At 43.5% G+C, this 21,506-nt stretch overlaps 1 protein-coding gene across 2 annotated transcripts; it reads left to right on the top strand.

Moving 5' to 3' along the window:
* The first annotated feature begins 984 nt into the window (after window positions 1-984).
* Window positions 985-16,267, top strand: LOC148123820 (vomeronasal type-2 receptor 26-like). Of its 2 annotated transcripts, XM_087918710.1 has the most exons (4): window positions 1,515-2,088; window positions 10,988-11,081; window positions 13,803-13,929; window positions 14,782-16,267. In XM_087918710.1, the coding sequence occupies exon 4, from the start codon at window positions 14,853-14,855 to the stop codon at window positions 15,690-15,692; it is 840 nt and encodes a 279-aa protein (XP_087774836.1). In that variant the 5' UTR covers window positions 1,515-2,088; window positions 10,988-11,081; window positions 13,803-13,929; window positions 14,782-14,852; the 3' UTR covers window positions 15,693-16,267. The 2 variants fall into 2 exon arrangements, 1 of the variants encoding a protein (XP_087774836.1); XR_015740515.1 differs by lacking the exons at window positions 10,988-11,081; window positions 13,803-13,929; window positions 14,782-16,267 and adding an exon at window positions 10,869-10,981 and having other exon boundaries at window positions 985-2,088.
* The last annotated feature ends 5,239 nt before the right edge of the window (window positions 16,268-21,506 follow it).

Genomic DNA, 21,506 nt, shown 5'->3' with positions numbered 1-21,506 from the left:
AGCACTCTAAACTGTCTCATTTCCTGCTCAGCCAACATACGACGCCTTGCACCACTACTAACAAATCTCCTGCCGAACTTTTAATGGGGAGACGCCTTAGAACCACCCTGGACAGGTTACACCCCCACTACTGCCCAGACACCCCTTTAGGGTCTGACAGTCTGGTCAGAAACTTTGCCTTGCAAGACCTGGTGTACGCCAGGAACTATGCAGGGGATCCTTTGTGGGTGCCAGGTCAAGTCGTGTCAGTCACAGGTCCAAGATCCTACAGGGTCCTCCTGGAAGATGGACGCTTGTGGCGGAGGCACGTGGACCAACTCAGAAGGCGGCGTGCGGCTGATACCAACCCAACCCGACCTGCCAGCGCCAACGTCTCCCTACCGGTGCCAGACGGAAGCTCCCTGCGGAACCCGGTCTTCCCCGACGAACAGGAAGGTTTGCTGGAGAACCCGAGTTTCCGGCTAGGATCACCGACTCTGCAGCCAAGCGTTCCAGTTTGCCAACCGGACCTCGAGACTCGCCCAGGTCAGCCCGAGCAAAGGGATTCGCCGACTTCGCAGAACACTACGCCAGGGCAAGCCCATGCCCCAACGACCGTCGAGGCATGTCCCGAGGCCCTGGACTTGTCACCAGCCAACAGTTCACCCGAACTGCGACGTTCTGGTCGCCAGCGCAGGCAACCAACTTACCTACAGGACTACGCATGTTCCCAGCTGGGGGAAAGGAGTGTTATGTCTGTGGACCTGGTTGGAGTTCCCAACCAGGTCCGCTGTTTGAGCGGGAGCACCAGCCGCTCCCATTGGTTGGCTCCGTTTGACAGTCGGCTATAAAAGCCAGCTGTCGAGCAGGGCCAGCCCATTGTCGCCCGCTGGTCTGCAAGTTAGCAAGCAGACGCGACAACCCTTTATTCTCTGCAATAAAGCCTTGTTAGTTGTACGCTCTGGTCTCATGCCTCTTCCTTACCATCGCTCTACAACACTTTTGGAGAAGGAACCCAAAGGAGAAGGAGGGGAACATCTCAACCTTCTTGTGCTGCACAAGGTCAAGAGATTTGCACCATCTAATTGCTCCTGTCTGACGCTCCAGAATAACAGGAAGCAGATCTGAAGTTTCTGTCTAGCCTCTGTTGGAAGAAATCTCCTTCTGGGTTCAGTTCCAAGTGGGGAGGAAAGACGCTGGAAACATGGTGACTGCTTGGAAGATGGTTTAATGGTGGACAGGAGCACATGCCTTGGTTGAGGAAAGAAGGGCTGAGATGCTGAGAGTGCAACTGTTTTATGCCCTCTGTTGGGATTTGAATTGGAGCTTGTATTCTGATCGGTTGTCAGACTCCCATGGGGCCATGCAGGGGCAACTCTGTAGGCTGTCCTGAGTCCCAGGCTTGGTTGAGCCTCACTGGATGGTGATGTAATGAAAGGGCTTTGGGCAATTCCTATTATAGCTTTACCTGGAGTAGATCTTTGTTATGTAAAATAGATTTGCTTGGTCCATTAGCAAAGTTGGGAGGGGGGCTGAGTTTCAGGCTCTCTTGAATTTCTACTTTTCTTTTTAGGGGAAATATATTCTCCCTTTTTAGTATATCCTAAAATATTTCATTTTCCTAGGAGAGGGGAGAGTTTTAACTCCCAACACCTCTTTCAGTCATTGGAAGAGTCTTGAATCCTCCCTTGTCCAACTGAGAGATTTTGTAAGTTGGAGAAGCTGCTCTCATAATCTCCTCCTTGTCTTCTCTCAAGACTCAGTTTCAGGTTGCAGTCAAGTACGATTTTGAGATTGTTTTCTTAAACATGTATTCATTTACACATAACTCAAGATGGCAAATGTCTCCAACACAGCTTCCTCCTTCATCCAGTCCACTTTTAGTACAGTCAGAGACCAGCATTACAAATAATAATAATAATAATGGAGAAAAATAAAAATAAACGAGTCAAGGGGCAGTTAGAGTCTGCCTAATGCTGAGACATGTGCAAATATGTGGCAATATAAATGTCCTAAATAAATAAATACATAATTTTGCATTACAGCAGAACAGAATTTGGCCCCATTCAGAGAAACTCTTTCCTACTGATCTGATAACTGCAGTTGCACGTAAAGGAGTTCCGTATTTCCGGGATATTTTATTAGGAGAGGTGTCACAAAGTGAATCCCTGAGTCCTGATAGGAGATGCTGCATAGCAGGCTGTGAACTCACTGGTGGGATTCAAATTTTTTTACTACTGGTTCTGTGGGCATGGCTTGAATTTGTGAGCATGGCTTGGTGGTCACGTGAGCAGATGGGTGTGGCTTTGTGGCCATGTGACTGAGTGGGCTGGGCCAGGGGGCCATGTGACTGGCAAACCAAATGGTCCTCGCTTAATGGCCGGTTGCTTAATAAGTGTTCTAATTTATGACTGATCTCCCCAGAGTTACTTGTCCTGTTTTTGGAGTTTTGACAACCATAAACACAAACACACATGCACACACAAACACTCACACACAGACAAACACACACAGAACTTTCTAACCCTGCTATTCTTTGATTCTGTAAGGACCTCCTGCTGGAGCAGGGGGTTGGACTAGATGATCTCTGAGATTTGTTGCATGCCAGCCCTAGATTCTGAAGCCAGGGTTTGTGTCCTTCCTTCCTCTCCTTTTTTTCTCTCTCCCTCCCTCCCTCCTTCCATGTATTTATCTATCCATCCATATATCTCATTCACTTTCTCCATTCTCCCTCTCTTTCTTTCTCTCTTTCTCTCCCTCTTTCTTTCTTGCTCTTTCTTTTTCTTCTCTCCCCCCTGCTCTCTCTCTCTCTCTCTGTCTCAAACACACACAGACGCCGAGAGTGGGGGAGAGAGAGGGGAAGATAGGGACCTGGACTCTGTGCTATCCCCCACCATCCCTCTTCCCTTCTCAGGCCAGGCGAGGGAGGGGAGGGTGAGGGGCAGGGCCAGCTGCTTCAGGAAGGTGAAGAGGCATCAACCAAGCATGGGAGAGTAGAAGCCTGGGAATGGTGGCTCTCGGCTCAGCTGGCCTGAGGGGCTCCTGCAGGCATATCGCAACAAGGGGGGCGAGAAGACCCCGGGATGTCCGCCCAATTCCCTGCTGGCTGGCCGGGCCGGGCTGGAAGAAGCGCATCCACCGGGAGAAGGAAGAAAATGTGATCCGGGAGGGAGGGTGGGCAGGCAGATTTCCCATGGCTGCTGCACATGGGCACTGCATGAGTAGCGGCGATAAACACAGTGCGCATGTGCAACAGCCCTGGGACATCTGCCCGATCTGCGCCACAGCCACCATGTGGTAGGGAAAGCTAGGAGAGCAACTGGGACAAGCAGGCGACCCGATTCGGGGGTGTGGCCAATGATGGGTGACCACCGGTTCACCTGAGCCGGTGAGAACCGGTTGAATACCACATCTGCATGAGCTGCAGTTCGAGTGGCCCCTTGTCCACAGGGTCCCAGTCTCAGCTCAGGCGCTCTTTCTTTGTATCAGCTCCCTGAAACTACTCTGGGAGGTTAATTACCTTTGGACTTTTGGCAGCGTTATTCTATATAAATATCTCGTTGCTCTAAAGGCTGCTCAAATAAACGTTCTTGGGAAGAGCAGCCAAATCTTGTTCGATTTCCAGATCTTTGAGACCTTGTTTGAGTTCAGAAAGTGCACGAACTCATCCCCCATCCTTAAAAGCCCTTCCCTGCAGAAGCCACGGGGGCTGAGTACCAATGAGTAGTTGTGTGTTCATTTTCCCCACAACAACAACCCTGTGAGTTGAGTTGGGCTGAGGGACTGGCCCCAAATCTCCTAGCTTGCTTCGTGACCAAGGCGGGACTTGAACTCACAGCCTCTTGCTTTCTATTTCGGAGGCTTCACCAGTAGAGCAAACTGGCTCCCTTATATACTTATCAATCCTTCATCCAGTGCATCATTAATGTTCTTGTAGGAGACACTATAATTTATCAAATGCTAAAATCCAGATAGTTTTCTACTGCTTTTTAGTCATACAGTTGTTTCTAGGAGAAATCATAAATATTTTTCTGGAAATTTGGTAATATTTAAATAACATAAAAGTATATTTGCCTGAGAATTGTTATAAATCTTGTATAATAGCAATTTATCAACCCTATTATATTAATGACAACATAGAAAAATTGATGACTTAACGACAAAATGTATCTTCCCACATTCATGAAAAAGATTTAAAAAAACTAAGATTATTTGAGTACCATTTTTAAATCAGTTTTTATCCACTTAATTATCATGCCATCCACCCCTCACTTAACTGGGTTTCTGATCACATCACAAAATTGTTTGTTACTCTTTCCTGAGATCAAGTTATATCAGCAGTATTTCCATAATGTATTTAGGAAATGAAATAATATGTGAGGATAACTTGTACAGAGCACATAAGTTATATCCCCCCCTTTCCCACAATCCATTTAGAAAGGGCTGTGATAGGAGGGAATGACTTTTGGGGAGTGGAGGAGAGATTCTGCCTGTGGAAGAAGCAGAGAAGAGGAGGACACCTACAGCTGCATAAAAAAAGGGTCGGTGGGTGATTTGTACTTTCTGACTCCCCAAATCCTGTCAGTGCAGCATTACAGCGAAGTGGGCCTAGCTCAGGTTTCCTGTCTGGGCTTCCTGGGAGAGGATGACCCTGATAATTTTCCTCTTCAGAAATCCGTTTCTTTTTCTTTTTTTAAAGTTTTTTATTTTAACAACAAACAAAACAACATAAGACATACAACATAAAACATAAAAACATCATCCTTCTACATAAATTTAGAAACACTGTATCAGTTGGTTTACCACATTTTTTTTGTGCATCCATTTCCTAAACGCTAATATAATTATATTACATAATAACTCTATTATCAATCAATAATTGTATAACCCAATATCATCACTAAGAAATCGTTTATCTATAATTTTATTAACTCATACTTTAACGAGATAATAATCATAAGATCATACCAAATCTATCTTAATAAAGTTTTATAAAAATAATATATTAAAAAAATATATCCTAAATCTAAATGTTCTATTATTATGTTTTATTATCTAACCATTGATAAAAAGATCCCAAACTTCATAAAATTGTTTATCTTCTTGTTCTCTCTAATTTCAAATGTCAATTTACTCATTTCACAATCAATATTTTCTTAATAATTTCTTCCTCTGATGGATTTTTCACTCTTCAGTTTTTAGAAATACAATCAATCCAATATTTTTTTATTATATGTATCTAAGATTCCAATAAAAAATCTCTGCTTCAAGTCTATATGTTCCAACCATTCCTCTCACAAGACCATGGTAATATTTCTCATTTCCATCATTTATTCTTAAACATTCTTGCAATTTGTCGGGAAATGCACCTTTCTTATACAAGTTTTCTTTATAAGCTGTTGACATTGTCATTTATAATTTGAGACCACAAAAACATTCCCCCAATCATCGTTTCTTTAACTTGCTCCTCCTCTAATATAATTTCCAACAGATAACTGTATAATTTTTTAATCACTTTTTCATCAGTACCTGTCAAAATCCTATCTAAATCAGTCAGGATAAGAAAAGGCTTCAATTTAGTTCCCTTATACCACAGAAAAGCATGCCATCCCAGTAATAAATCATGTCCTTCGAATGTCAACAATCTAGTCTTTCTTAATGTTATCCATTCTTTAATCTACATTAAATTTGCAGCTTGGTAGTACAACTCCCAATTTGGAAGGCCAAATCCTCCTCTAATTCTAGCATCTTGCAGAAGTTTTAATTTTATTCTGGCTTTCTTACCTTGCCATATAAACTTCAACACAATTTTATTTAATTCTTCAAAGTAGTCCTTACCAAGCCTGATTGGTAACAAATGTATGTTCCAAACAAATGTAAAATTCTGGGTAAAATATTCATCTTGATTGTTGAAATTCTACCTATCAATGACAATTGTAGGTTTTCCCATTTCTTCAAATCAGATGCTATCTGTTTAATATAGTTATTCTCTTTCAATGTAGTACATCTTGACGTCAAATGTATCCCGAAATATTTAACCTTATTCGTAACTTGAATTTTCAATAAATCTGCCAATTCATCTCTTTGTTTTAATTACATATTCTTTGTCAAGATCTTTGTTTTATCTTTGTTTATTTTCAAGCCCGCCATCTCACCATACATCTCTATCTTTTCCAGTAGCTTTAAAGCCGTTCCTATAGGAGCTTCCAAAATAAAAACCAAATCATCCGCAAAGGCTTGCAATTTAAATTCCTCCTTCTTAATTTTCATTCCTTTTATATTTGGATCCTCTCTAATGTTTCTATTCAGCACTTCCAAAGTCAAAACAAATAACAAAGGTGATAATGGGCAACCTTGTCTTGTGCCTTTTCTTATATTAATAGAATCTGTAAAATCTCCCTCTATCATTACTCTTGCCATTTGTTTATCATATATGGCTTCTATTGCTTGAATAAATTTTCTAGCAAAGCCCTTCTGTTCCAATAACAAAAACATGAATCTCCAATTCACATTATCAAATGCCTTTTGGGCAAATCTAAAAATATCAAAGCCATATTATATTATCCCTAATTTGTCTCTTTGGCAGGAATCCATTCTGGTCAGGATGAATAAAGTTATTTAGGTATCTTTTGAGCCTTTCTGCCAAGATGGAAGCAAAATTTTATAATCTGCATTCAATAAAGAAATAGGTCTATAGTTCTTAATTTGTGATGGATCGGCCCCTTCTTTTGGAATAAGTGTGATATAAGCTTCTGACCATGTTTTGGGTATTTTCTTATTTAACATGGCTTCATTCATAACTTCTAACAGTGGAGTGCTCAACGATTCTTGTAATGTTTTATAAAATTCTGCCGGGAGCCTGTCTGGGCCTGGTGCTTTTCCATTATTCTGCCTATTAAATACTTCCATTAGTTCCATCATTGTTATGGTACTTTCTAACATTCTTTCAGTCTCTTCAGATAACTTAGGTAGGTTAGCATTTTGTAGATAAAGCTTAATTCTTTCCTCATCAAAATCCTCCTGCTTATATAATTGTCCATAAAAGTCTTGGATAATTGTCTTTTTCTCCTTATTACCATAACAGATTTGGCCTTGATCATCTATTAACTATACTATTTTCCTAGATTCTTTCTCCTTTCTCAATTTGTATGCTAGCCATCTACCTGGTTTGTTTGCATCTTCAAAATAGTTCTGTTTAGCACTTCTAATTTTTTGTGCCAATTCTTCTTTCTCTGCCTGACCCATCTTATGTTTGATTATATCCATTTTGAATTTAATATCTTTTTTCTGTGGCATATTCTGCAGTTCTTTTTCCAATCTTTTATAATCATCTTCTAAAGCTTTAATAATTTGCCTCTTCCTAATATTCTTTTTCTTTGAATAGTCCATTATTAATCCTCTCGCATATGGCTTCATTGTATCCCAAACATTCTGCGTTGAAGTATCTTCTTTTTTATTTTCACTGAAAAAGAAAGCCAATTCTTTGCCCATCCATTGTGTAAAATCTTTTTCCTTTAAAATAGTATTGTTTAATGTCCATCTAGATCTTCTTTTTTGTCCTTTCCATTTAATTGTCATTGGGTTATGGTCTGCCCATATACCTGTTTCTATATTTATTTCTTGAATGTTAGATATTAATTCTGATGAAGTCCAAATCATATCTATTCTGGACCATGATAAATGTCTATTTGAATAAAAAGTATATTGTTGGGTTTTACCATTTCTGTCTCTCCATATATCTTTTAAATTTAACTCATCTATCATTTTGAAAAAGGATTTAGGGAGAGTCTTTCTATTTTGTTTTGATGCTGTCACTGTATAGTCCAGTTTATTATCCACAATTCCATTAAAATCTCCCATCATAACTATATTGATATAGTCCAGTCCAATTGTTTTCATATGTAACTTTTTATAAAATTCTTCTTGCTTATCGTTCAGAGCATAAATTGCAACCAGGAGTGTTTTTGTATTGTTATCCGCTATTTCAACCATTAATACTCTTCCATCTTCATCAGTATAAATCAATTTTGCTGCAATAATTTCTTTAATGTACAGGACCACTCCTCTTTTCTTACAGTTAGTCAAGGAAGTAAAAATTTTCCCCAGTTTTGGTCTTACCAATAATCGTTGATGTTGTTTTTTAATATGTACTTTTTGTAGGCAAATTATATCAAATTTTAACTTCTCTAATTTATGAAAAAAATTTCTTCTTTTAATAGCTGAGTTCAATCCATTTATATTCATAGAAATCATTCTTTTTCCTCCATGGTTATGTTTTATATTTAGGTCTAACAGTTCTCGTGGATCTTACTTCACGTTGTTCTTTGGTCTCCATTTGTCCACCTACCGCACCTTCTTCTTTTCCCATTCCCATTTGGGAACCCCACTTGGGGTTCAGTTGGGATAATCTCTTTTTCTGTCTCTATTTCTCTTCTTCCAAAAAATTCATTTTAGAATGTTTCTGCTTTCTCAATTGAGTCGATTCTGTGTCTCTGTTCTTGCCATATGAACATTAATCCTTCTGGAATCAACCATCTATAATTCACCTCTTTTTTCAATAACTTTTTGGTCAAAAATCAATATTCTCTTCTCATCTCTCTCACTCTTCTGGGCACTTGTTTTAGAACCACAATCTCTTTGTCTTTGTATTTCAACACCTTATCTCTTGCCACTTGTAGTATTTGTGTTTTAATAGTCTTTTTAGTAAATCTGACATGGACCTCTCTTGGTAGCTTGTTCCTCATTGCATATCTTGTGAAGACACGGTATATTTCATCTACTCCATCCATCATCTTTTCCTCTGTTATCTCCAAAGCTCCAGCCAAAATTTCTATCATTACAGCCACCAAATCTTGTCCTTTTTCTTCCTCTATATTTTGAAATCTGAGGTAAAATTCTGACCTATCCATCTCCCACTTCAACATCCCAGTTATATCTTGTTCAACCATTGTTAATTTGCTAACAATATTTCCAATTGTCTCATCTCTTTGTTTGTCTTTCTCTTCAATTTTTTGGAGTCTCTCCTCATGTTTCGCCATCATTTGTTGAAAATTTTCAATTTTATCATCAGTCTTCGCAATACTCAGGAGCAGAAGTTGAACTGCCAGGAGGTAAAGTTTTCTTACTCATTTGAGTAACTCAGAATCTTTAGGTTCCTTTAATCCAATTAATAAGGTAGCCAATTATAATCCAACTGGGAAGAAGAAAAACATAAAAAAGCCAATTAAAAATAAAAAGTCCAGAATTAAAAAGAGGAGAAGAAGAAGATTAAAAAGAAAAAGGAGGAAATTCTTCAGGTTCTTCTAAACCTTAATCCTATTGTGGGATAGTCAATTATAATTCAAAAATAAGAATTAAGAATAATAAAAAAGAAAAAGAGAGTAAAACCCAATAATATTAAAAAGCAATGATAGAAAAAGAAGAAAAAGAAAAAACAAGAATTCTTCACACCTTAATCCAATTATGAGGTCTCAGAAAATAAAAAAAAAAATAACCATAGAAGTAAATAAAAGATGAAAATAGAAAAGGCAAAAATCCCAATAAGAAAAAAGAAAAAAGAAAAGTATTCTGAGGCTTTCCCTTTAAGGGGAAAAATAAAAATAAAGTCAAACAAGAAAAAAAATAGATATACAAATATTACAAAATACTGTGGGATTGAAGAGGAGGGATGAAACAGCTAAAAGAAGGTAAAAAAGAAAGCACACTGCATCTTATTTAGTTATCCAAGGCTCTTATTATGGCTTCTCCACAAATTCCAAAGCCAAGCTTCAAGTACTCAATTAATAATAGAAGTTCCAAAGAGCACCTGTTAAAACATTCTCCAGTGTTCTTCCCTCTATCTTATCAAGTTCCAGTGTCCTTGAAAAAGGATTTTTTCACAGTCCTCTCAACTTCCAATAAAGTATTTTCAAGCCTCTAGTTGGCAGTGTTACAAAGTTTCTTTAATCCACTCCCCCTTCTTTCCCAAAAAAAGCCTAATAAAAAAGGAAGTATACATGTATATATTTAAGAAAGAAAAAAAAATTACTAAAGGGAGCCTCTGTTCTAAAAAAAAAAAAAAAAAACTATTAACAGTCAAAAGGGAGAAAAAAAGAATAGAAAATTAGATAAATATAAGAGAAAAAAACAGTCTAGTTACAGTTACTAGATCGCAATAGAAGTTCAGTGAAAAGAAAAGTAAAAGTAAAAAGCCAAGCTTCAGTTTGACATTCTCTTTAAAAAATCGCCGCTAGGACAGTTTTATCAGTTTTTCTCCAAAGTCTTACAGGATTCTTCTCATTTTAGAGTGTCCTTAAGTCCCGAATAAAAAAGAAAAGAAAATTCTCACCAGCCGATACACTTTCTCTTTCTGTCTCTTCCTTCCGGAGCTGTCACAGCTTCAGCAGCTTAAAGGCTGCCTCTCCACCGATGGTAAAAGGGCTTCTACTGGATCAACCAGGGACTTTGCGATGTCCCTGGGATCAACAGAACGCACCTCTTACTATCACTGTCTCTACGGGACGGTTTAGGTCCATTAGGACTGACCAGGGGTGAAGATATCAGCTGCAATCTCAGAGCCCCGAGATTGCAGCTGTATCGCAGCGACGTGGCTCCGCCTTCTCCCGAAATCCGTGTTTCTGATAACCAACCTGTTGCTTTCAGGGAGTTCATAAATCTCCTTTTATATGTTTTTCAACTATATTTTGTCAAAATCTATATTGTCAAAATATGATCAACAATTTTTTGTGAATTTTTTTCATCCACTTGTAAGATAGGGGTAACACCTATTATCCTAATGAAGCATGTGTGTAAATTAGACAACTACAGAAGAAAGATTCAAATGTGAAAAAGCATCTGGGATAAGAAACGAAGTTTTGTGCTTTTAAAATTGCTGCATATTCCCATTCTAGTTCCATCCTTTCCTGGAGAAGAATGAGTTTGTCAATATTTCGGACATTAAACTCTACATTGACCCAAATGGAGAAGTAGCAGCAGATCTGCGCATTTCGGGCTTCTTGGTTCTTCCCAGGGATGATCCCAGGAGAGAAACTCTGGTGTATTTTGAAAGACAGAGACTTTCTATCAACCAAGATGTTTTTTCACAGCTAAAGGTGCTCAACAAGGTGGGAGAAAGTTTTGTTGTCTTTCTTCTGTTTTCCAGAGCCTGAGGTCTCATTTCAAGAGGGCTGATGCTATTCCCCAAAGGTGATTGACCTTCACCGAGCACTGAATCTGGGCAGTAGAAACCAGATTTTTTCCCTTAGGCTGCTTGGGAGACTTCCATATTGTTCCATTTTGTGGACCACGTACAATTAAGGGTCTCCATCAAAGGGGTTAGAAACCCACAAGGGCTGGGGAATGTGTCGCTAGTTGCTTGTGGTTGTTTGCGCCTTGTACCCAGAAGAGCAACGAAGGCAGCAATTCTGCTGACCGGGGCCTGAATCCAGGCTTGGACCATATTGGATAGGATTGAATTGTGAGTGGATGAAGATCCTTTTGGCCCCATTGGGGGAAAGAAGCTTCTTCTCATCCTGCTTGGGGAAAAGTGTCCCCTGAAGGGGCAGCTCCATAACCTGGGAGGCTCTTAAGGAGGCTGGACCTGGCCAGAGCTCTCCATGCCTCCCTTTCACCCTCCCTGGGATGGAGCAATGGGCCTTCTGCTCCTAGGAAGCAGCGCCAAGGCTTTCAGTTCACCTGAAATTATCAAGATTGTTCTGATATCACACCTTCAAATTATGGGTGTAAGAAGAGGGGAGAAATGTGTGTTAATGGGGTCCTGAGAAGGAACTGGCTGGTTATCACTTAATGCTGAAATCTTTTCTCAGTTCCATCCAGGGGTGGGATTCAAATTTTGTAACAACTGGTTCTGTGAGTGTGGCTTAATTTAGGGTGTGGCTTGGTGACCACGTGACTGGGTGGGTGTGGCCAGGTGGCCATGTGATTTGCAAACCACATACAATTGGTCCTTGCTTAATGACCAGTTGCTTAGCAAGTGTTCTAATTTATGACTGATCTCCCCAGAGCTCCTTGACCTATTTTTGGAGTTTTGACAACCATAAACACAAACACAGAAACACACACACACTTCTAACCCTGCTATTCTTTGATTCTGTAAGGATCTCCTGCTGGAGAAGGGGGTTGGACTAAATGACCTCTGAGATCCCTTGCAGGCCAGCCCTAGATTGTTATGCTGCTTTAAAGAGTCTTCTGAAGCCAGGGTTTGTGTCCTTCCTTCCTCTCCTTTTTTCTCTCTCCCTCCTTCAATGTATTTATCTATCCACTCATATATCTCATTCACTTTCTCCTCCCTCCGTCTCTTCCTTTCTTTTTCTTTCTTTGTCCCTTCCTTCCATCTCTCCCTTTCTCTGTCTATCCCTTTTCTTCCTTTTGCTTCCTTTCTCTCTTTTCTTTCTCTTTCTCTCTTCTTTCTGTTCTCTCTCTTCCTCTTCTCTCATTCCCTCTATTTCACTCTTTCCCTCTCTTTTTCGCCCTTTCCCCCTCTCTGTATCTCTCTCTCTATCTCTAACTTCCCCTCCTCCATTCTGCATGTGTGTGTGTGTGTGTGTGTGTGTGTGTGTGTGTGTGCTTTTGTTTGTGTAAAAGAGGGGCATGGGTAAGTCTGACCAGGTCTGGTCTCTTTAAGAACCTCCCCAACTATGAACCGGCCCTTTCAGGGGACACTTTTCCCCAAGCAGGACGAAGCTTCTCTCCCAATGGGACCAAAAGGACCTCCACCCAATCATGATTCAAATTCATCTGAATTCAGGCCCTGCTCAACAGAATTCCCTTTTTTTCTTTGCTATTCTGGGCAAAGGAGAGGGCAGCTCCACCTGGCAACCCCCCTTGCCCTCGGTGCTCTGACTTCCCGTGGCCCGCCTCCAGCCTGAACACCAGGTTGGACCACTAGAAGGCCACTTCCCTGCTTCTCAATGGGCTCCTTTACCAGCCACTGCAGGACCCTCCAACTCCTTCCCCAAATTCTCCCTCAACTTCAAAATGACAACGGCTGTTGCCTACATGGGTGCAACCGGGTGGGTGTGGCAGGGCCAACCAGGTGTGATTATTCTGGGTCCAACAATGGGGCTGTGGGTGTGAGAGGAAAGGGATGGTAGGCAAATGTGCCATGCTCTCCGGTCTCCCTCCCCCACGCCTCTGCCTCACCGTTGGCAGGGTCCAGCAGCTGCGTGAATCCCAGCTAATCCCATGTGGAGAGACTCATGTTCTCCTGCTGCTGGGAAAGCAAGAGAGGTTTTCCTGGCATAGTGAAAAGTTTGCAACTTCCTCTCCAATGGGGAAATGGGCAGCTCTGGGTGGCAGAGAAGCAGCCTGCTTGAATCCTGTTTCTCTCTGCCGCCCTGAGCTGTGTCAGGAAAGACTCTCTTGCTCTCCCAGCAGTAGGAGAACACGAGCCTCTCCACATGTCTTCCAGTACAGCGAAATGTAGCTCAAGTCCCCACCAGTCTGCATCTTGCCTCCCGCCTGGATTCACCACAGATACTGGGCCTTCCCTGCTGGGGGTGAGGGCGGCAGGTGATGGCAGCAAAAGGAAAGTGGGGTTGGGGGGTAAAGGTGACTGGCAGTGGCAGGTAGGTGACTGGGCCCCGGAGCTTGGAGAGCCTCACTCACCCAGGGAGATCAGGTCACAGCGGAAGGCATGCAGCAATGGCTGGCCTGGCGAGTGGACAAAAGCAGGCTGCAGGCGAGTGAGAGATTTTGTCTTTACTGAAGTGAAGACCAGAGGCTAATATCTAATATCTTGTCTAATATCCATTTTTACCTCCATTTTCCATGGATGGAGAGTCCTAACACATTTCCTTTGGCAATCCTTTTTTTTTTCTGCTCAGTCCTTTCCTCAATCTGAATGTGTGGCAAGTTGTCATCCTGGATTTGTCAAGAGGGCTCGAGAAGGAGAGCCAGTTTGCTGCTACGACTGTGTTCCTTGTCCAGAGGGGTCGTTTTCTACTCAGAAAGGTGGGTGACACCAGAGGAAAATGGGAGGCCTGATCGAACTGGATCCATCCAGAGCATGAAAGTGTGAATTAAAAAACACTTTGAAGCTGAATTAGTTTCTTCTTTATTTCCAAAATGCCCCATTTGTTATCTAAACAGAAGAACAAAAAGACTGTGAAGGAAGGGCTGGATAGAGAGAGGTGGCTGTGGCTGATTGGACAAGCTTTACTACTGCCAGAGAAAATATTTCTTCTTTTTAGCTTGGATGTGTCCTTCCTTCTACATTTACTTCTCTCAGAACACGTGAGTTCCTTGAAATGTGAGGAATTGGTTTAGGTCCACCTCCAGAAAGTAGAATTGCAACGCAGTCTACATGGGTTCCCTTTGAGGAACACTAGAAAGGTATTGCTGATATACGAGATGCACAATGTAGTGGCATGGACAGTTATGCCTATTTCTGGCTGCACCCATATCACCACTGCTCCAATGTCCATTTCAAATTATTTGCAGCAGTCACTTGATCTGCCAGCATCCTCTGAGGCAAGTATGACAAGAATTGCCACCTGACAGATAAGTTTCTCTAGAAAGATTAATTGATTCATTATTTACCTTTGGTAATGGAGGTTCCTATCAATATTCTGAACATTACAAAAGAAATCTTTCAAGTCCTAAGCCTTCCCTCAATTTCATAGCCTGTCAAAAATATACCATAGCTATATTTTTTAACAAGTGATACACTTATTTTTTGTCTCTGGAGATATTAAGAAATCCATCCTGAAAATGCTCCTGATAATCACTTGTTCCCAAAGAATGTATAATATATCTTGAAATGCAAAGGACAAAGAAATATGGGGTTGTTGTTTTCTTTCTCAGATACAGAAAAATGCACCAAATGTCCGGATGATAAATACCCAAATAAAGAAAGAGTCCAATGTATCCCCAAAATGATAACTTTCCTGTCTTATGAAGAGCTTTTGGGCATCATCCTGGCATCTTTTGCCCTATTCTTGTTCCTAACCACAGGCCTTGTTTTAATCATCTTCATTAAATACCGAGAAACTCCCCTTGTCAAAGCCAACAACCGGGACCTCTCCTACATCCTCCTGGTCTCCCTCCTGCTTTGCTTCTTGTCGTCTTCTCTCTTCATTGGTCAACCAAGGAAAGCCATCTGCCTTCTCCGACAAACGGTCTTCAGCATCATCTTCTCAGTTGCCGTTTCTTCTCTCTTGGCCAAAACCATCACAGTGGTGCTGGCTTTCCTGGCCACAAAACCAGGAAACCGAGCAAAGAGATGTTTGGGGAAGAGCTTGGCCAACTCCATCATCCTGTCTTCTTCTGGTGTCCAAGTTATCATCTGCTCCATCTGGCTGGGAGTTTCTCCCCCCTTCCCTGATGCTGACCTCCTCTCCCAGCCTGGAGAGATCATCCTGCAATGCAACCAAGGGGCCGTTGTCATGTTCTACGTCACCCTCAGCTACATGGGCTTCCTGGCTGCCGTCTGCTTCACGGTGGCTTTCCTGGCCAGGAATCTGCCTGGGGCCTTCAACGAAGCCAAGCTGATCACCTTCAGCATGCTGGTCTTCTGCAGTGTCTGGGTGACTTTTGTGCCCACCTACCTGAGCACCAAAGGGAAACACATGGTGGCTGTGCAGGTCTTCTCCATCCTAGCCTCCAGTGCTGGTCTGCTGGTCTGCATCTTCACCCCCAAGTGCTACATTATCCTTCTGAGGCCAGACCTGAACACAAAGGAGCATCTCACAGCCAGAACAAATGTAAAAACATGAGATATAACATCATTATGATAGTGGAAGAATTGTTAATGTTTCTTTTATTTGATTTCCATTTTGATAGTATGCAGGAGTCAAAGAAAATGATATCTGTATGTTACAAAATGGGGAATTGTTGAATGCCTGGAATTCTTGCAGTTCCCTCCCATCTCAATAAATATTGCTAAAGAGACCACTGTAAAATTCAGAGGAATTCAGCTGTTCGACAACAGCTACTTAACATGATACCTTATAAAAAACAATTGACACACTTGTTCCCACTGATAGCAGCTAAACTTGTGGGTGGGTGGTGAGAGAATGTGTAGGAAAAGAGGTCAGGAGGAAGCTGTGGGAACCAAACACCAGCCTGGTTGCCTGATCCTCTCCATAAAAATGCCAGAATGATGTGAGATGCCATGCTTGACTGGCTCCCAGCTGAGGAGGGAAATCTTCATCCATCTTATATGAGTCTTTCTTGATTTCCTGATAAAACCCCCTTTGCAGAAAGAATTTAGCAGAACAGCTGTCTGGGATTTCAGTTTGGGATTGTATGTACTTCACAGTAAAAAAAAAAAAAAAGGAAATAAAAAAAATGTTTGTAAAGAAATTTCTATTGTATATTTTTTTCTTTCAACAACCAGAGAAATAAAATAGCCATTTTCAGGCTCTTTAATTTTCCATTCTACAATTTGTACCTGAAGCATTTCTCTGCTCCTCCTCCAAGCCTCTCTCATCTGAGAAGGGCTGGAGAAGATGTCCAGAGAAAGGGGACCTTGGGACTCTTCCCAGGAGGAGGTTGCAGGGATCCTGTCTCAAGGCAGCAGCATCAATGACCAAGTCACAAACCTCCAATGCTGTAAAATGTTCATCCAGGTCCAAGAAGGGGCTGAATAAGGGGTGGGGGGACTTCTAGGTTTCTAGGAAGAGGCACCCATGGAAGCTGCTCTGCTCTCCAACCACAGAGATTGCTGATCAATTGGGATCATTTTTTATGACTCATAAAAGCTCCTAACTGTGAATAGGATCCCTTTGCAAATTCCATTTGAAGGAGATAATAAAAGCTCTGTTGGATCAGAAGAAGGTCAGTCTAAGATTCACACAAATCCCTCTGGTTCTCCCACAACCAGTAGAAGAAGGCCAAGACTTGTGGCTTTGTGCCACATGGAAGAGGGGTTTATCCAGAGGTGGAATTCAGTAGATTTTGACCAGTTGTGGAGAACTGGTAGTGGATATTTTGAGTGGTTCGGAGAACTGGCAAATACCGCCTCTGACTGGCCTCGCCCCCATCTCTTCTCTTCCTCCCACTGAGTCCCAGCTGATCGGCTGGATTGGTTGCCCTGCACAGGAGAACGGAGCTGGAAATCAGGTTAGTCAGGAAAGGAAGGAATGAGCTTTTGAAGTAACTTTCCACTGCCATGCCCACCAAGCCACGCCCACTAAGCCCCACCCACAAATCCATGCCCACAGAACCAGTAGTAAAAAAATTTGATCTTCACCACAGCGATTATCCCACAATTTCACTTTCCTCCATCACTACCCACAACATTGGACACTCAGCCATCTCACACTCTAGGTATCTCCAATTTTAGTATCTCACATTAATCTGAGAAAACGTTTCCAAATTTACCACCCCAAATTCAATAAGAACTAAGGCAGGACTGGAATTCAAAAGTCTCCTGGTGATCCTCTCAAAGTCCCCCAGGAAGTTTTCCTGCCTGAGGGACGATTAGAACTCAAAGCCTCCCGAATATTGGCTGATACAACCAACGTCCTAAATCAATTATTGTCAGGAATGTCACTCAAATTGACCGGCAATTCATGCAAAAAAAATTAGGCTGTGCATTTCCCAGAAGATAAGTAGGCTCCATAAACGATGCCATTGTTTCATTTGAGGAATGAAGGCGGAGATGGAAGCTTCTGGAAACGCCATTTTACAGGATGCACCTTCTTTAGACCGACTGCCCCTGTTTTTCTTTGTACAACACCTGAGCTAAGGAATCTCTGAAACATTGTTTTGGGTTTAGGTCCGGGGGCCACAGGAGAAGTCTCCCATCCTAAGACGTATTCTGATCCCTTTCTATTTTGAGTGCACCATGGTGGGTCTGTCCCCATTCCTGGGAATGGGACATATTTTGTGGGTGTGTTTGCTGTGTATATTGACAACATGCAAGTTTTAGGGGAACCTTTGAAAGTGAGCTCAGTCTGCTCCTAAACTGTGAGCCCTATCTGACCATCACAACACCCGAAGGACATCGAGATATACACAAAGCCTTGTTTTTCTTTGTTTCAAGCATGGACATCTATCTTATCATCGGTCCACTCATATTTTATCTTTCTGGAATGTGCAGTAAGGTTAACACATAGTAAATCTCACGCATGGTCACTTTGCCATTTTAGGCCCTTTTGCTTTTTTCCATCAGCTGCCTCTTGTCTTTCCGCCTTATTCCTTGGTTGGCTCCAAAGACCACAAAGCTAGAACTTCTTGGAGAAATCCATCACTTGTTTATACCAAGAACAATCCAAGTTCATTTGCTTAATTTTCATGGTCCAACTCTGCCCTTTTCATCCCAGTTTCAGGGTGGGCAACACCCATTCAGCAAGGAGACAGAATGGTGTAGCCACTGGATACAGTGCTTGTTATGATACAAGAGTGTTGCGTTGGTCTGGCGTGAGTGAGCAAAGAGATGAGATTCCCTTGCTTCCTCCCTAAAATATTTTAAAATAAATACTTTTCTTCCTTATCTGCATGATTGGCCTTCAGGGGACATGATTGTAGATGGTCAGAGAGAAAAAAGGGAAGATTACCGGGTTTTATGCAGGAATCCTCAGATCTAGCTTTGCTTTCGCTGTGACTGCTTGGCTTTAGTGAAAGCATATCTTTTACTAGATGCAGCTCGACTGCAAATGGAGACGAGTCTTTCTTTCCTGAAGGTCCAATCTGGGCCGGGCCTGATAACCACTCACCTGTGTGGCTGCCATGTCTTCTCTTTGGCTGTGGGCGGTTCTCTTGTGGGTGTCCATGCATCTGGGAAGGGTGAGGAGACAGGAGATATCGGAATATCTCGGAATATCTCGGCTGGGCCCAGGAGTTTCTGGATGAAGCTGCTTGCCACTCATTGCCTCTTCCTTCTTCTTCTGAAAACATCACCAGAAATCTCAAAAGGCCAACAGTAACAATGATTTGGGTCTTATTAACCAGAGCTGGGAAGGAGAGAGATGACTGGAGAATATTGGAGGGTCTCTTCTAGAGGAAAGGATGAAAACAAACAGAAAGAAAAGTGAAAGCTTTCAGGCTTTCTTCCGCCACCTCCTCATTTGTGGCCCAAAGTGTCTTCATCATCAACGTTTGCTAGGCCAGCCCCTTTTGGCACCCCAGGGACCCCCACAGTTGCATTCAGCAGGCAACTTGAAGAGGAAGAGGGTGTAAGTCCATCAATGGGGATTGGACAGCCACTTGTCTGACATGGTATAGGGCAGGGGTGGGATTCAGTTGTTTTAACAACCGGTTCTGTGGGCGTGGCTGGGTGGGCGTGGCTTCTTCTTTTTTGCAGCACCCCCCTTGTGGGTAGTGGGAAGCCTCCTGGGGGGCGTTTTTGCTCCCAGAAGTCTTCCCTGGGGCCCAAGAAGGCACAAAACAGAGCACAGGGTGGGGGGTGCAGCATACATACACATCCCACACCCCCTTTTGCCTTCTGGGCCTCAGGGAAGTGTTCTTATCAGATTCCTGCCCCCGCCGAAGTCTTGCAAACTGGAAGTCAAAAGGTCCCTTTTCTTTTGAGCGTCTCATCGAATCACAGCGCTCCTTGTTCCTTTGGGTCTGTGGTAGAACTAGGAGAATAACGGTTATAATGATGGCGCCCGATGTTAGTCTATTCCAAGGAGGGTCCGTTGTACAATGAGGAGATTAACGGTCATAATCAGGGCATAAAATATGATGGATCTTTTAAAAAAGACCCGATGCAGACATTGCACTGTCGCTGTAGAAATGGAACTTGATGTACGACAAAGGAATAAAACAATTTTTAAAATCCATGCAAGTTCATAGCCTCCACCATGTCTTATAATGGATTCCATAGTAAATGTTTTGGCTGTGTGGAAAAAGCACAAAAAGCCACAAACACAATTCCCTAAATAATAGGGGGTTGGGGGCTGCTGAATCCCCCAGGGGAGCCTCTTCCTCAGCGGTGGGACTGCTCTGGAAAAGGGGCACCAGGCGATCTGCCCGGATGGCGGTCCTGGAGGGGTGGACCCAGAGGCAGCCCCCTCTGGCTCAGTGGGGTGGGCAGGGAGGTACCCTCGGAGAGGAGGGGGAGGCTCCTGCAGGTATCCCGGCCCCTTCCTATCCCCCGGCCTTCCAAGCGGTGGGCAGCGGTTTCCAGGCCCCGGGGATCGTCTGGATGGCCTCGCAGGCCTGGACACAGAGGCCTTGTGGGTTGGGGGTCCTCCTGTTGCTCAGTTGGGGCACTTCTGGGTGACTGGAGCCTGCGGAGGTCGGACGGAGAGGAATCTGCCCCACCTGAACCCCAATGCAAGGCAGGTCTCTTCCCCGGAGTGGCTTCTCTCCTCTCTGCCCCGAGGCTCCCTCGCCTCTTCCGGGGTTGCCGCCTGTGGTTGGTGGGATGAAGAAGGACCCGACTTTGGGGGGGGAGGGGGAGCCACGGACCCCTCAACCCCACAGCCAGGGCGAAAGGCAGAGAGAGGGTCCCTCAGCTGCCCCTCCTGGCTGCTCAGCCCGCCACCCCGGAGGAGAGACTGGGGGCAGAGAAGGCCGGGGGTCCTTTCAGAGCATTTGGGGGAGTTGGGAGCTCTTGGCAGGGAAGCGGGTGGGGGAGGGGGTGACACTTGACCCCCCCCCAAGAGAGGGTGGGCTCCCCCTCCCCTCTCCAGGGAGGCTCCCCGCTGCTCTGCCCCCCTCCAGCGCTTCTCCCTGGGGAGATCCAGGGCAGCCCCCGTCCCTGCTGCCCCTCCAGCCCCCTAGCTCCCCTCCTTTGGAAAGAAATCTCTTTTCCTCCTTTCAGCTTTTGGCTTCGTTCATTCGGAGCCTCCGATTTCCTGGCTTCCCTAAAAATGGGGGCTCTGCCTGAGTTGCGTCTCCCTGATTCTGCCTTTGATATTTGTCTCTCTTGTCTTCTTTCAGGTTATGGGGGTCTTGGTGCAACCATGCTGGTTTCATCTGGGATCCTCCTTCCATTCCCTTCCTTTCCAGTTCTTTTTCCTTCCCTTTCCTTCTTTCCCTTTTCCTTCCCTTTCCCTTCCCTTCTTTCCCTATTCTTTTTCCTTTTCCTTTCCTTTTCCTTTTCCTCTCTTCTCCCTTCCTCTATTGACTTCACTTCCTTCCCATCCTCCTTTTCTGCTTCTTCCTTTGCCTTTCCTCCTCCTATTGATTTCCTTTCCTTCCCTTCTAATCCTGCCTTCAAAAGAAAAACTCCTGGGTGACTTTGAACTATCCTCAGGGGAGTCTGAGTTCCCATGGAAAGACAAGGGGAGAGACCCGTCCACCTCCTTTGGGGGTCTCTCTGACCTTCCCCCGATTTCTTTCCCTCTGCTGGGACTCGGGGACCCTGAGCGGGTTTCCCTCCTGCCTCTGTCCAGACCGTTCCAGGCATCCTGGCTGGGCCTGTCGGTCAGCAGAGGAGCCGCTTTCTCTCTGGCCCCAAGTGGCCCCCTCCCGTCAGACTGGGGGAAGGAGGGAGGGGCAGGAAAGATGGGGCTCGGGGTGGGGAAGTCTGAGGAACTGGGGGCTCTGCATGGGGAATGAGTCTGCCTACGGAGATGAGGTGGACCTGGATCCTGTTCTGTCTTTAAATTGCTGGCTGAATATAAAGACAGTCA

Source organism: Pseudonaja textilis, unplaced genomic scaffold, assembly GCF_049901715.1.
Source record: "Pseudonaja textilis isolate UNSWEBS1 unplaced genomic scaffold, rPseTex1.2 PTEXCTG235, whole genome shotgun sequence".
Classification (NCBI taxonomy): Eukaryota; Metazoa; Chordata; class Lepidosauria; order Squamata; family Elapidae; genus Pseudonaja; species Pseudonaja textilis.
Note: the sequence above shows the minus strand (reverse complement) of the source record. Positions and strands in the feature narration are given on the sequence as shown.